This window comes from Vulpes lagopus, chromosome 4 (assembly GCF_018345385.1).
Source record: "Vulpes lagopus strain Blue_001 chromosome 4, ASM1834538v1, whole genome shotgun sequence".
Classification (NCBI taxonomy): domain Eukaryota; kingdom Metazoa; phylum Chordata; class Mammalia; order Carnivora; family Canidae; genus Vulpes; species Vulpes lagopus.
The window spans coordinates 52,879,737-52,893,548 of NC_054827.1; the positions used below are offsets into that span (position 1 = coordinate 52,879,737).

At 37.1% G+C, this 13,812-nt stretch overlaps 2 protein-coding genes across 2 annotated transcripts in view; both read left to right on the forward strand.

Annotated features, from left to right (window-relative positions):
- The first annotated feature begins 2,686 nt into the window (after positions 1–2,686).
- Positions 2,687–3,630, forward strand: LOC121489175 (olfactory receptor 9A4-like). Its single transcript, XM_041751808.1, is given in 2 exon segments — positions 2,687–3,452; positions 3,455–3,630. Coding segments are annotated over 2 exon segments (942 nt in total).
- Positions 3,631–5,424: 1,794 nt separating this feature from the next.
- Positions 5,425–13,812, forward strand: part of MGAM (maltase-glucoamylase) — a 141,825-nt gene continuing 133,437 nt past the window's right edge. The window contains 3 exon segments of the mRNA XM_041751803.1: positions 5,425–5,474; positions 8,587–8,749; positions 8,907–8,959. The gene's annotated coding sequence lies outside the window, so the exon portion shown is untranslated.

The following is a 13,812-nucleotide window of genomic DNA, read 5'->3' on the forward strand; positions in this document are numbered from 1 at the left end:
TATAGATATACTTAACTTTTTTTTTTTTTTTGCTTTTGTGCTTTCTAATTTTCTTACTCCTGCTTATGGTCTTTCCTTTCCACTCAAAGAGTCCCCTTTTCATTTATTGTAGGGTTGATTTAGTGGTCATGAATTCTTTTAACTTGAGAAACACTTTATCTCTCCTGTTATTCTGAACCAAAGCCCTGATGGAAACAGTATTCTTGGTTGTAGGTTATTTACTTTCAGCACTTTGAACATATCATGCCACTCTCTTCTGGCCTGTAGAATTTCTGCTGAAAATCAGCAGATAGCCTTATGGGAGTTACCTTATATGTAACTGTTTTCTTTTCTCTTAGTGCTTTTTAAATTCTCTTTTTATCACTACTTATAGCCTTTTATTTTATAAACTTATTTTTTTTTTATTTGAGAGAGAGAGAGAGAGAAAGCAGGGGGAGGAGCAGAGGAGAAGGAGAGAGACTGTCTTCAAGCTGACTCCCTGGTGAGCATGGAGCTCATTGTGGGGCTCAGTCCCATGACCCTGAGATCATGACCCCAGCTAAAGTCAGATCCTTAACCAACGGAGCACCTTAGGCACCCTACTTTGTGCCATTTTGAATACCATGTGTCTCCATGTGGAGCTTAGTCTTATCAGTGCCCTGAATTCAGCTGCCAATCTACGGAAAATATGTGCAGAACAGAAAGATATATTTTAGTGTACCATAAGGGTGACATCACCAAAATCCAGACTATAGGAAACTACTGTCAAAATACCTTGTGAATGCAACAAATGGATTATAAGGAAAAGAAAGGAATGATGGAAAGATTTAAGATTAAAGGGAGTAAAGAATATGAGAATTTTAGAAAATGGGCAAGACTAAGGTTTAGTGTGTAGTGATGCAATTTGGTTGATGAAAGAAAGGTAGTAAAGTGATGATTGCAAAGATAGTTACTTGTGGGGAAATGAGGATTGTGATTATAATGGGGTAATGCAGAAGGTTCTGGGGTTTCTATGAATGTTCTTTTTTTCTCTTTGGTCTGGGTGGTAGTGACAAAGGTACTTACCTCATGATAAATTAGATATATATTTGCTTTGTGTAGTGTTTCTGTATCTGTAATTTATATTAAAATCAACTAATTAGGGATGCCTGGGTGGCTCACTTGGTTAAGTGTCTGCCTTTGGCTCAAGTCATGGTCCCAGGGCCCTGGGATTGAACCCCAGATTGGGCTCTCTCCTCTGCCAGGAGTCTACTTCTTCCTCATTCCCCTGCTTTTTCTCTGTCTCTTTCTCAAATAAATAAAATCCAAAACAAAATAAAAAAAAGAAAAGGGAATACATATGACAACAGAAGTTATTTATATTCTTTTTATTTGTTTTGTGACAGTTCTGATTTTTGATTTATACTAAATCAAAGTTTTGATTTTATTAAATTTTATTAACACACAAATATATCAGTATGTTGAGAAAATATTTGCAATAAATAAATATGGAAATAAATATTTGCAAACAATAAATATGTGATGTAGTATATCAATGATACACTCATGATCTCTATGAGTGTATTCTAACTTTTTCATTACCCTTTGGCCCTGGAGAAAAGAGAAAGTCATAGATAAGCAAATGTGCTCTTTTGAATTTTCCAAGATGCTCTATGGGACTGACCCCATGGCAGTTTGGTTGGAGAGACAGGCTGCCCGTTTGGAGGTCTTGTCTCCCTTTTGGAACCAGAGATTTGAGACCTAGGGGATATGGAGGATTTTGCTTCTCTATCACAGGTGTTTTCTTGTCTTCTGATCCAGGTTGGAAACTGTATGACAGGTAGGAATTTATTCTAGTACCCCCCCCTCCATGTTGTCAATTACTGTCCAGAGGAATCAAATTTTCTATTTATAGGTCACTAATGGGGAGCTGGGGAGGCTCTTTCTGCTTGGAGAGACATATTTCTGCTTGGAGAAATGAGTAGTATAGGATGGCTTTCACCGTGAGGATAAGGAGGAAGTAGTGGATAATCCCCTTCAGGGATCCAGCTCTCCAGGAGTCAGGGAAAGACTCAGTGTTTTGTCTTAAAATACTCTTAGCTTATGACAATATCCTAGTTAGGTCCAACTTGCTAACAACAAGAACAACAATATATTGAGGCAGAACTTAACCTGAATATAATGCAAATAAAGTCTATGTTTAGAGGTTACAAAGAAGTCATCATGTCTTGCTGTCATTGGCTAAGATTTGTATTAGCTATGCTTATATCTCTTGAAATGTAGCATGATTTTGCAGCACATACCAAATATAAGGGGCAGAGAAGACACTTTAGGGCATTTGAGATGGCAGGGTTAATGGTATAAACAAGCACACTGCGGTCAGGAAAGAGGACAAGGTGGCAGGTCAGAGTAAATTTGGAGGGAGGATGGCTGGTGAGTTGAGAGGAAAGGGTAGAGACAGGGGTGGGTGGGTTTTCATGCCCTGAGGGTGGTATTGGTGGCTATTGCTCATGTTCTTGGGCATTTACATTTACCTTCATATATGATACATGTTCTTCATAAAACACTTAACACCAATCTTGTATCGATAATAGGAGCATTATGTTGTGGATTCTAGCAGTAGGATATTTTTCTCAAATTGGAAATGTCTTTAATCTTTTTGAGATCAGAAGCCTGTTTTCTCTCCTTTGCTCTTTAGAATTCCCACGGAACAAGAGCTCAGAACTAAATGTTGGGGAATCAGTCTAGTGCCACTGAATTTTATCTCCTTGGCTTCCCTGGCTCCAAGGAACTACACCATCTTCTCTTTGCTACCTTCTTCTTCTTCTACTCAGTGACATTAATGGGAAACATGGTCATCATCTTGATTGTGTGTGCTGATAAACGTCTGCAGTCCCCCATGTATTTCTTCCTTGGTCACCTCTCTGCCTTGGAGATCTTGGTTACATCTGTTATTGTGCCCGTGATGCTTTGGGGGTTGCTGCTCCCTGGGATGCAGACGATATCTCTGGCTGCATGTGTCACCCAGCTCTTCCTGTACCTTTCTCTGGGGACCACCGAGTTTGCATTACTGGGAGCGATGGCTGTGGACCGTTACGTGGCTGTCTGTAACCCTTTGAGGTACAATGTCATTATGAACGGTCACACCTGTATCTGGGTGGTCATTGTGTCATGGGTGTTTGGGTTTCTTTTTGAAATCTGGCCAGTGTATGCCACATTTCAGCTTACGTTCTGCAAATCCAATGTGGTGAACAATTTCTTCTGTGACCGAGGACAATTGCTCAAACTATCTTGCAACAATACTCTTTTCATAGAGTTTATTCTATTCCTAATGGCTGTCTTTGTTCTTTTTGGTTCTCTGATCCCTATAATCATCTCCTACACCTGCATCATCTCCACCATCCTCAAGATCCCCTCAGCCTCTGGGCGAAGGAAAGCCTTTTCTACGTGTGCGTCTCACTTCACTTGTGTTGTGATCGGCTATGGCAGTTGCTTGTCCTCTATGTGAAACCCAAGCAAACACAGGTGGCAGATTACAATAGAGTGGTTTCCTTGATGGTTTCAGTGGTTACTCCTTTCCTCAACTCTTTCGTCTTCACCCTTCGAAATGACAAAGTCATAGAAGCCCTATGGGATGGAATGAAAAGATGCTGTCAACTATTCAATAACTAATCATTTTTCTTAATTATTATGGATTTCAGAATACTTTGGAAAGTACTTACTCATCTTTGAGCTGCATCACAATCATCATCTAGTAATATGGGTGCAACAAATGCCTTTTAAGTTATGGCCATGGTTTTTAATATAGTTTCTTGTTACTCAAAAATTCACTTTATTTTAAAGATATCTCTCTCTCTCTTTCTGTCTATATATACATATATATATCTCATATATATATATTTACAGATGCAGATCTACATTCTGTTTCCTAGTTATGATCATTTCATAATAAAACTTTTAAAAATTAAATGTAAAATGATATGTGTGATATTTAAGTTTCTGAACAGGAAAGGCTAAGAAAAATATTCTCCAACTGCAGAATGGGATGACTACTGGATTCTAGGTCACTGAATCATCTTCCCATTCTTCCCATCTAAATTGTTCTGTGCTTTAGGTCCTCTGACTGGGCAAGCTCCCTGTTCCTTTCCTGGATCAAACATATTCTCTCTCTCCATCTTTTACCAAGACAAGGAGACTTTATTCTTTCAATTTGATAAATATGAGATTTCTAATATCAATGACAGAAATGCAGACCTAAGGTAGTGCCTTTCAAACTTTACTGTGTATTTCAATCAACTGGGGGTCTTGTTGGAACATACATTCTAATTCAGTGGTCTGAACTAAGTCTTGATAGTCTACATTTCCAACCAGCTCCAGCTTATGTTGATGCTATTGTGGGGGGAGGATTTCCTCTGCCCTTGGTTTTCTGTCCCAAAGTTCTATTGCCTTAGTACTTATCAGCATATTTTCTTGGCTGTTAGAATCTATGTCTCACCTGATAGCACCCAGATCATGGTGCATGCTGCCACAAAGGACATGGGACAATGGAGCTGACGTGACAAGGGAGGGCCGGCCCTGCTGGGTCTCTGGGAGAAGGGGCAGTGAAAAGAGGGCAGAAGAAGAGGCAGTATCTTATCACATTCTCCACTGCTTTCAGATCCATGTTACCTGGCCCCTGCTTCCTGCCCCCTTTAGTTGTTGATCCTCTCCTGCTCACTTTACTTCCTGATTCCTCTTTGTAGCTCTCTTCCTGTGGCTCAGTTCCACAATTCATTTCTGGGTTCCCATTGCCTTTCCCCCTCCGAGACCCCCCCACAGACCCAAACTTACTGTTCTGTCATCCAGCTTCCCACCAGTCAGCCCTTGTGCCTCTTTCCCAGCACTGCCAACTTCTCTCACTCTTCCCCTAGTCAGCCTGACTTTGGTCCTAATTGATGAATTCATTTCCTATGTTATAGGCACAGTTTTATCCACTAGCATTTTTGCAATAATCAAATATTGATGACCAAATGGGCTATCACTGGTGACTGATTAAATAAATTGTTTCATTCATACAATGAAATAATAAGCAGCTATAAAAAGAATTAAAAAGCCCTTTCTGTAATGATCAGAAATGATCCCCAAGCTGTGTTGTTAAGTGAGAAAAGCAGAGCACATTGAACTTAGAATTTAGTTTTGTGTAAAAAGGGGTAAAAATAGTGTATATTTATATTCACTTGTGGACAACATTGTAAGAAATTAAGAGATGGTTACTGGTGGGATTGTGTAGTGGGATAAGCAGATAGAATGGAGAAAGAACAAGATTTTTCATCCTTTGCCTTTTAATATTCTCTTTATTATTTTTGTAGCCATGTATAGGCATTGCGTATAAAAATAATTGCATTTCATTTATCTGTTTTAAGGGACGTAGTAATTTAACCTCTCACCTTTTTATTTGTTTATGTATTTATTTTTTCTCTTATTCAGGGATACCTGCTTATTTATATGAATACCTTTCTCTAACTGGAGGGCATTTGGTAAGTGGAGCCTTCTGTTAAATTTAAATATTTTGGGAAATATTTCTGGAGCATTATATAGAAGCTAGGAATGCAAGAAAGTGTCAGGTGACGGAGGCCTGTATAGTAGTGACTATACACTTTCCTGAACTTAGGGCCTCGATTAGTATGTCTGATAGGGAAGAAATATCATCTCAGCAAAGAGAAGAGGCTGTTTCATTCTAAAAAATCTTGCTCTGGCACACAATAGTTACTTACCTGTGTACTAGGTACTAAGAGCCAGAGAGAACTATCCATCTAGGGCTCCATACTGGAAAGTAGTATAGCACTGGGGATAAATACTGGTGAGGCCCAGTGCCTAAATTCCCTTATCCCTAACTTTCCAAGCAAAAGCTTCTTCCTATGCTAGATGCTTCTCTTTACTTCCCAAAATCAATTATAGAAATCCCTGGTTTAGGGATTCCTGGGTGTCTCAGTTGGTTAAGCATCTGCCTTCATCTCAGTGAGAACCTGCTTCTCCCTTTCCTCCCCACTCGTACTCTCTCTTGCTATCTCTCTCTCTCTCTCTCAAATAAATAAATAAAATCTTCTTTTAAAAACGAAATCCTTGGTTTATATGTGTAATGCAAACAACAATAATAATTTAACAACCAATATTTCATATTATGCAAGTCAAGAGCACCTTTCACATCTAGCCCTCGGGATTTCCTGTTGATTTAGCTAAAGTGGGACCTACTTGGCATCCAGGTCTGTACATGGAAAACCCAGAGGTTCTGGGGAGCTACTCCCAATTGGATGTAATTTGATCAGTGAAAGTAGAAACCAGTAGATAATTTTTCCCCTTTTCCCCTCTGAGGGACAGTCATGAAACACAGTTTATATATCTTCTAAGGTAAGTAGTTCTAAAGATCAAGCAATTTACTATTATTACCCAGGCAACTCTGGCACAGAGACAGTAAGTGACTCATCCAGGGTCACATTGTTTATATGCAAAGGTCCAGGATCCAAACTCAGGTGGTCTGGCTCCAGTTTATTCTCTTAACCACTATGTTAGATAGTCTACATTGCTAAATCATGAAGTGCTAATTGTATATCTTTATCTGAACTTCTTGTTATTTGTTCTTGTGTCAATCAGGATAGTCTAGGTTATGTTATAGTAACATATAATCTCAAAATCCTTGTATCCCACAACAAAGTTTGTTTTTGTTCTCATTATTTGTCTACTATGGGTCAGTTGCTCCTCTGCTCCTTATCATCTTTATTACAGTTTAGGTAAATGGGGCAGTCTCTAATTGGGACTTGGCTGGTCTTGAGATAGTGGGGAAGAGTATGGTAAATCATGGCCAGATTTCATTCACCTGATTCAGTAAAAAGGCCAAACCTGCTGTTAGTAGGAATGCCTAATTTTAATCCAGAACTATAAAATTGTATATATCTGAAAAAAGTAACATTATATGTTGTAATTTTCTTTGATTGTTATATCTGTTTCTTCTATAATCTAGATACATACTTGTAAGTAGTTTAAAGATGGGAAAAAATCGCACAGAACATTGTTTTCAATCCTAAGTGCTTAAAAACCCATCACCTCAGGAAACTGGATATCTACATGCAAAAGAATGAATTTGAACATTTACCTCACACCATATACAAAAAATTAACTCAAAATAGATCAAAGATGTAAGAGCTAAAATTATAAAACTCTTAGAAGAAAACATGGGGAAAATTTTCCTGACATTGAATTTGGCACTGACTTAATGTGTATGATACTAAAAGCACTGGCAACATAGTAAAATTAGAGAAACTGGACCTCATACAAATTAAAATCTTTTGTGCATCAAAGGACACTATCAACAGACTGAAAAGGCAACCTAGATAATGGGAGAAAATGTTTGCAAATCATTTATCTGATAGGGGACTTGAATCCAGAATATATAAAGGACACTTATAACTCAACAATAAAAAGAAGCAACCCAATTTGAAAGTGGGTAAATAATATGAATAAATATTTCTCTAGGGAAGATATACAAATGATGAATAAGCACATGAAAGGATGTTTCACATCATTAATGATCAGAGAAATATAAATTAGTACCACCCTGAGATAACACTTCACACACGGTAGGATAGCTAGCATCAAAAGGTTGGAAAAGAACCAGTGTTAGTTGGATCCCAGATAGACCACCGGTGGGAAGGTGTTATGGTATGGCCACTTTGGAAAAACTTTCAGTTCCTGAAACAATTAAACAGAGTTATCTTATTATACAACAACTTTACTCCTAGGTATATACCCAAGAGAAATAAAAACATTCATCCACACAAAAAACTTGTTCATGAGTGTTTATAGTAGCATAAAAGCCAAAAGATAGTGACAACCTATATGCCCAGTAGCTAATGAATGAATAAGCAAACAGTAGAATATTATTCAGTCATACTAAGGAATTGTGATTTGTACTACTGCAGGGATGAACCTTGCAAACATTATGCTAAGTGAAAGAAGCCAGTCACAAAAGGTTACATATTATATGATTCTATTCATATGAAAGTCTAGAATAGGGAAATATATAGAGACAGACAATAGACTAGTGGTTGCTTAGGGCTAGGGTGGGGGATGCAGGGATAGGTTGGGGATGGCTAAAGGGTACAGGCTTTCTTTTTGAGGTTATGGTTGCAGATACCTGTGAATATACCAAAAACCACTGACTTGTGCACTTTAAATGGGTGAATTTTGTGGTATGCAAATTATGTCTCAATAAAGTTGTTAAAAATAGTATGTTAGATGATGAAAAAAGTTCTGTGAAGAAAAGTGAGCTATGAGCATATAGGACCATCTGTTGAGGGAGTCCTGAAATTTTAAGTAGGATTGTCAGGGAAAGCTTGAGAGACTGAAGTAGTGAGCTGTGTTACTGCAGCAGCAAACAACAATCAACTTTTATTTTTATGCATTAAGGTCTCAGCTTCTCCAGGCTAGGCTCAATGGAAGCTCTGTTAATCACAGATGGGCTTATGTATGAGCCTAAGGATTGGAAGGCAGTCGGCTGACCTGGGCTGGGCCCATATTGATGTCTCAATTAGGGCATCTCTCCCCTTCTTCCTGGCATGAGCTGACTTGCCTGAGCCCTTCTTGCTATGACAGTGGCGGAACACAAGAAGACACAGATGGGAACACCAAGCCCTCCTAAAGCCTGGGTACAGAACTAGCACACTGAAGGTTCGTTCTCATTCTGTTGGTCAAAGCCAGTTATGTGGAAGAATCCAGAATCAGCGCGTGGAGAAGTACACCACTTGTGGAAATGGAGGTAGGAAAGTGTTGACCAAGACAGCCTTAATGTTTCTCTTTCCTGTCTGAACTTTAGGCAGGCTTCTTCCTGACTCCAGACCCTTGACCTCCCTTTTCTTAGATGATTTACTTTAGAACACTTATCATTGCAAATTCTTTTTCTGGACCTTTTTCAGACTCAGGAGCAGCACAGCATGCTCACCCTGTGGATCAGCATCTCCCCACTAAGGTACTTCAGTGATTTTCTAATAGCTCATCTCAGCACTTAAAACCTCTCCCATTCTTTGTTTCAGTGGAGTTGGGTTCAGGCTGTGTTATGACCCCTACCCACCCACTACAATAACCTCAAATAAAGTCTCTTGCCTGTTTAACTTTGTCTGGGGAAACTTTTGCTTTGATAGGTGAAGAGTGAATATTTTGAATAGTCTAATTTACCACAAAAACCACTACAATAATGTAGTCTAGAGATGGTCATCACGTGGATCAAAATGATAGCAGTGAAGGAGTGCAGTGGTCTATTTGTTGACCCTTGAACAACATGGGTTTGAACTACATGGGTCCACTTCTACAAGGATTTTTTTCAATAAATATACATATAGTACTGTAAAAGTATTCTTTCTTCCTTATGATTTTGTTCTGTTTTACCTAATTTTAATGTAAATTATGATTTCCTTAAAAACATTTTCTTCTCTCTACTGTACTTTATTGTGAGAGTACAGTATATAATACACATAACTTACAAAATATGTCTTAATCAATTATTCATGTTGTTGGTAAGGCTTCTGGTCAATAATTGGCTATTAGTAGTTAAGTCTTGGGGGAGTCCAAAGTTATATGTGGATTTTTGACTATGTTAGAGGTCAGTAGCCCAACTCCCGAATTGTTCAAGTCAACTGTATATTTTTTTCTCCCTTTCTACCTATCATCTATCTATTTAATCCATGTCTATCTAGAGACAGTAGGATTTGTTTGGATGTGATATGGAAAAAAAGGATGGATTAATGATTATATATTTTTTGGAAATAGTTAACTGGAAGGATAAAATTCTGTTAACTTAAGCAGCACTATGGAATCAGCCTGTTTGGGGAGAATATCAGGATCCCATTTATGAACAAACTAAGTTTAAGATGTCTACTATTAAATATCTAAGAGAATATGTTGAGGAAGCAGTTAAATCTAAAGCTCTGGAGTTCAGGGCAGTTTAAGCTGCATATAGAAATGTGAGTCAAGTGAGTGTAAGTGGTATTTAAGTCTGTGAGAATAGTTGAGTGACCAAGGAGGAATATAGATACAAAAGCAAAAAAAATAACGTAAATGACTAGGCCCTGGGTTTTCATGATTAGAGACAGTGAATAAATAGGAATCAACAAAGGAGACTAGGAAGTAGTGGCCACTTGACTAGAGGCAAACCAAGAGAGGGTATCTTGAAAGCCCATTGGATGATGTTTTTTAAGGGGTTGATAAAGTATGTCACAGGGCCCTGAGACGTTAAGTAAGGTGACACCTAAGTTTTGACCATGGGATTAGCTATTTGGAGGTTATTGAAGACTTTGATTGACATTGTGATGACCTCAGAAGAGAAGTTCTTATGAAACACTTTCTCTAGCACTCTTGAACTCAGGGAACATAGTCCAAGTCTTTTATACCCCTAATTTCTGAGTGTTTTACTGATCGTCATGCTTTATTTGAAATATACATCCCCTAAGGATGCCCATGGCTCCTCTGATGTCATGACTTTTTTTCATTCCTCTGAGCCTGGATGTGGATGAGGTGTCCTTTTGCTTGTTATTATCTGCTCATAACCATTATGCATTCCCCCCCACTCCTTGCTTTAGGTATTATTTAACTTTGAAGCTGTTGCTCTACCAGCCACTTTTTTCCTGCTAGTTGCAGTTATCTGCAAACTGCCATTTAAACTAAATTTTTGGAGATTTTAATATCTAAATCACCATCATCTCTATACTTCTACTGTTAGCTAATTCTGGTTCCCATCACCTACAGCTCTCTTTCTCATTCATTCTGTTACAAACATACTAACCTTCTTGGTATTTCTTGAACATACTAAATGCAGTTTTGTTCCAGGACCTTGTATGCAATTTCCACCAGTTGGAATTACCCAAGTTATTTTCAGGAAGCAGTGTCTCACTTCCCAGAAATTACTTCTTCGAAGTCACCTCAAGGAAGCTTCCTCTAAACACTAACTGAAAAATAACAAACTTCCACCTTCACTCTGAGAGTCCTTGTCCACCTATCATTCTTCATTTTTATTTTTTTCAAAAATTTTATTTTTTTATTCATGAAAGAACACACACACAGAGAGAGAGAGAGAGAGAGAGATAAAGAGGCAGAGACACAGGCAGAGTGAGAAGCAGGCTCCATGCAAGGAGCCTGATGCGAAACTCGATCCCGGGACTCCAGGATCCGACCACGGGCCAAAGGCAGACGCCAAACCACTGAGCCACCCAGGGATTCCCATTCTTCATTTTTTTTAATAGTATTTATTACCATCTAATATATATATATATATATATATATATATATATATGTATATATATATACATATATATATATATACTAATTAACTTATTTGTTGGCATCATCCCACTAGAATGTATGTTTCTTGAGGGTAGGTACTTTGTTTTATATTCTCCTGTATCCTCAGCACCTAAAAATAATGCTTGGCACTAAGTTTTTGAGAGATTAGGTAGCTTCTCCAAGGCTTCTCAAATAGTAAATTAATAGAACAAAGATTCTACCAAAGGTCTCTAAATAAAAATGTATGTTTTTAACTAGTACACTCAACATCCTTTTGGCGGTATCATGGTAATGCAAGACTAGTTTAGTAGGTAAATGATGCAGTATTAATCAGAAACCAACATACAAGAGTAAGAAGAGGGATATTGAACATCATCTGTCTCTAGCTTCAGGGCTTTGGAACAGAGAAGCAAAGCTCCAGGCAAGACGGTAGCTAAAAGGGTAAGGGTCAGAGTGAATTATCCTACAGTAAGTGGCTTACATATTTGGAGAAGCAACTGGTGGCAGGCTTGGTTTACTGAAAATCATAAGATAAATCATGTTACATTATCCTGAAGTATTGATTTAATTGATTATAAATAGTTAAACATTGTGCATATGAAAGCAAATATATATATGTATATATGTTAAAGCATATATATATATATATATATATATATATATATATACCTACTAAATTTTGTAATAGACATTAAAGAAGACCTAAGTAAATTAAAATATATGTCAAGTTCAAGGATGGAAAGATTCAACATCATAAGAATGTAAATTATCCCCAAATTTATCTATAGATTCAATACTATAAAAATCAAGATTCCAACAAGATTTTCATGGAAATTGGTAAACTGATTCTGAATATTATTGGGAAGTGTAAGTGGCTAAGAATATTCAGAATTTTTAATATTTTATAAAAATGAAGAAGCAGAGAGTGGAATTTACCCTACCAGAAATCAAGGTTTATTTTGAAGCTGTAGTAGTTAAGACAGTATGAATCTAAAGAATAGATGAATTAATGAACAGAATGAAATAGTGTCCCAAGATAGACCCACATAATATAGATCATTGGTATGATAAAAATTAGGAAAGGAAGAACAATACATGGAGCTGGAAAAAAGTTATTCATATGGCAAAAGTAAATTGAAACTATATCATACCATATACTAAAATCAATTCAGGATGGATCAAACTCAAATATCAACACTTAAACTGTAAACCTTTTTGAAGAAAATTTTGGTGAATATCTTTAAGGTTTTGGCATAGAAAAAGGGCTTTTAAACATTATACAAAAAGAGTTAATATAAACGAAAATATAGGTACACTTAACTTTATTAAAGCTAGGAACTTGTATTAATTAAAAGACGTCTTAGAAGTCGCAAAATGGCAAATTACAAACTGGGAGAAGAAATTTTCAATTAATATAACAAACAAAGTATAGTATAAAGAACTTCTAAAAATCCTTTTAAAAGTACCAACAAGTCAATAGAAAAAATAGGCACATATTACAAATGCACATTTTATAGAAGAGCAAATATATACAGTCAATAAACCTATAAAGAAATATTCAGCTACATTAGTTGGGGTAGAGACTGCTAGGTAATCACCAAACATTTCCTTTTCTTTTTGTACACATAGGCAAAATAAAATTTCTACTCTTTCCTGCAGCTAGGAGTGGCCATGTGAGCGAGTTCTAGTCAATGGTATGTCAGTAGAAGTGATGAACACAACTTCCACATCTAGTCCCAAAGACTTCATGCATAATCCTCTCTCTCTTTCATTTACATCCTTGAGGCTATATGTTGAAGGAATAAAACATTCCATCAACATAGGTCCCCGAATGAACCTGTGGAGCAGAGCCTGCACCACCAGTAGGCATAATACATGACTGTACATTAATAAAAAATAAAACTTTATTTTGATTAGCCACTGAACATTTGTAGTTTTCTAGAACATCTAGCACTACTCTAATTAATACATTAATAATTAGGAGAAAAATTAAGGCCATATGTCAATAAATATCAACCTCATATATTTCTATTATATATTTGTGATGGGACTGAAAATTAATGTAATTTCTTTGGAAACTATTCTGCATTACCTAAAAAAAGTCAAAACTTATATACCCTATACCTCAACATTTTTCTTTTCAGGATAAACTCAAGAGAAACTCTTGTGTATGAACACCAAAAGAATGTTCATTGTAGCACGGTTTACATTTGCAAAAACCTGTCAGAAATCTGATTGCACACCAACTAGAACAGTCATGGTTTTTATAGTCACACAATTGAATATTATGTAGTAGTCAAGATTAATGACTCAACAATATGAATGAATCATTTAACATTAAATGAAAAAAAAAGGAAAAGAAAACAAGTTCTTGGAGCACCTGGATAGCTCAGTTGTTTAAGCATCTGACTCTTGATTTTGGTGGTTCAGGTCATGAGATCAGCCCAACTCAGGCTCTGCACTCAGTGAGGAGTCTGCTTGTCCCTCTCCCTCTCCTTCTGCCCCCACCCCTGCCTATCCCCAACTCATGTGCTTCCTCTCTCTTTC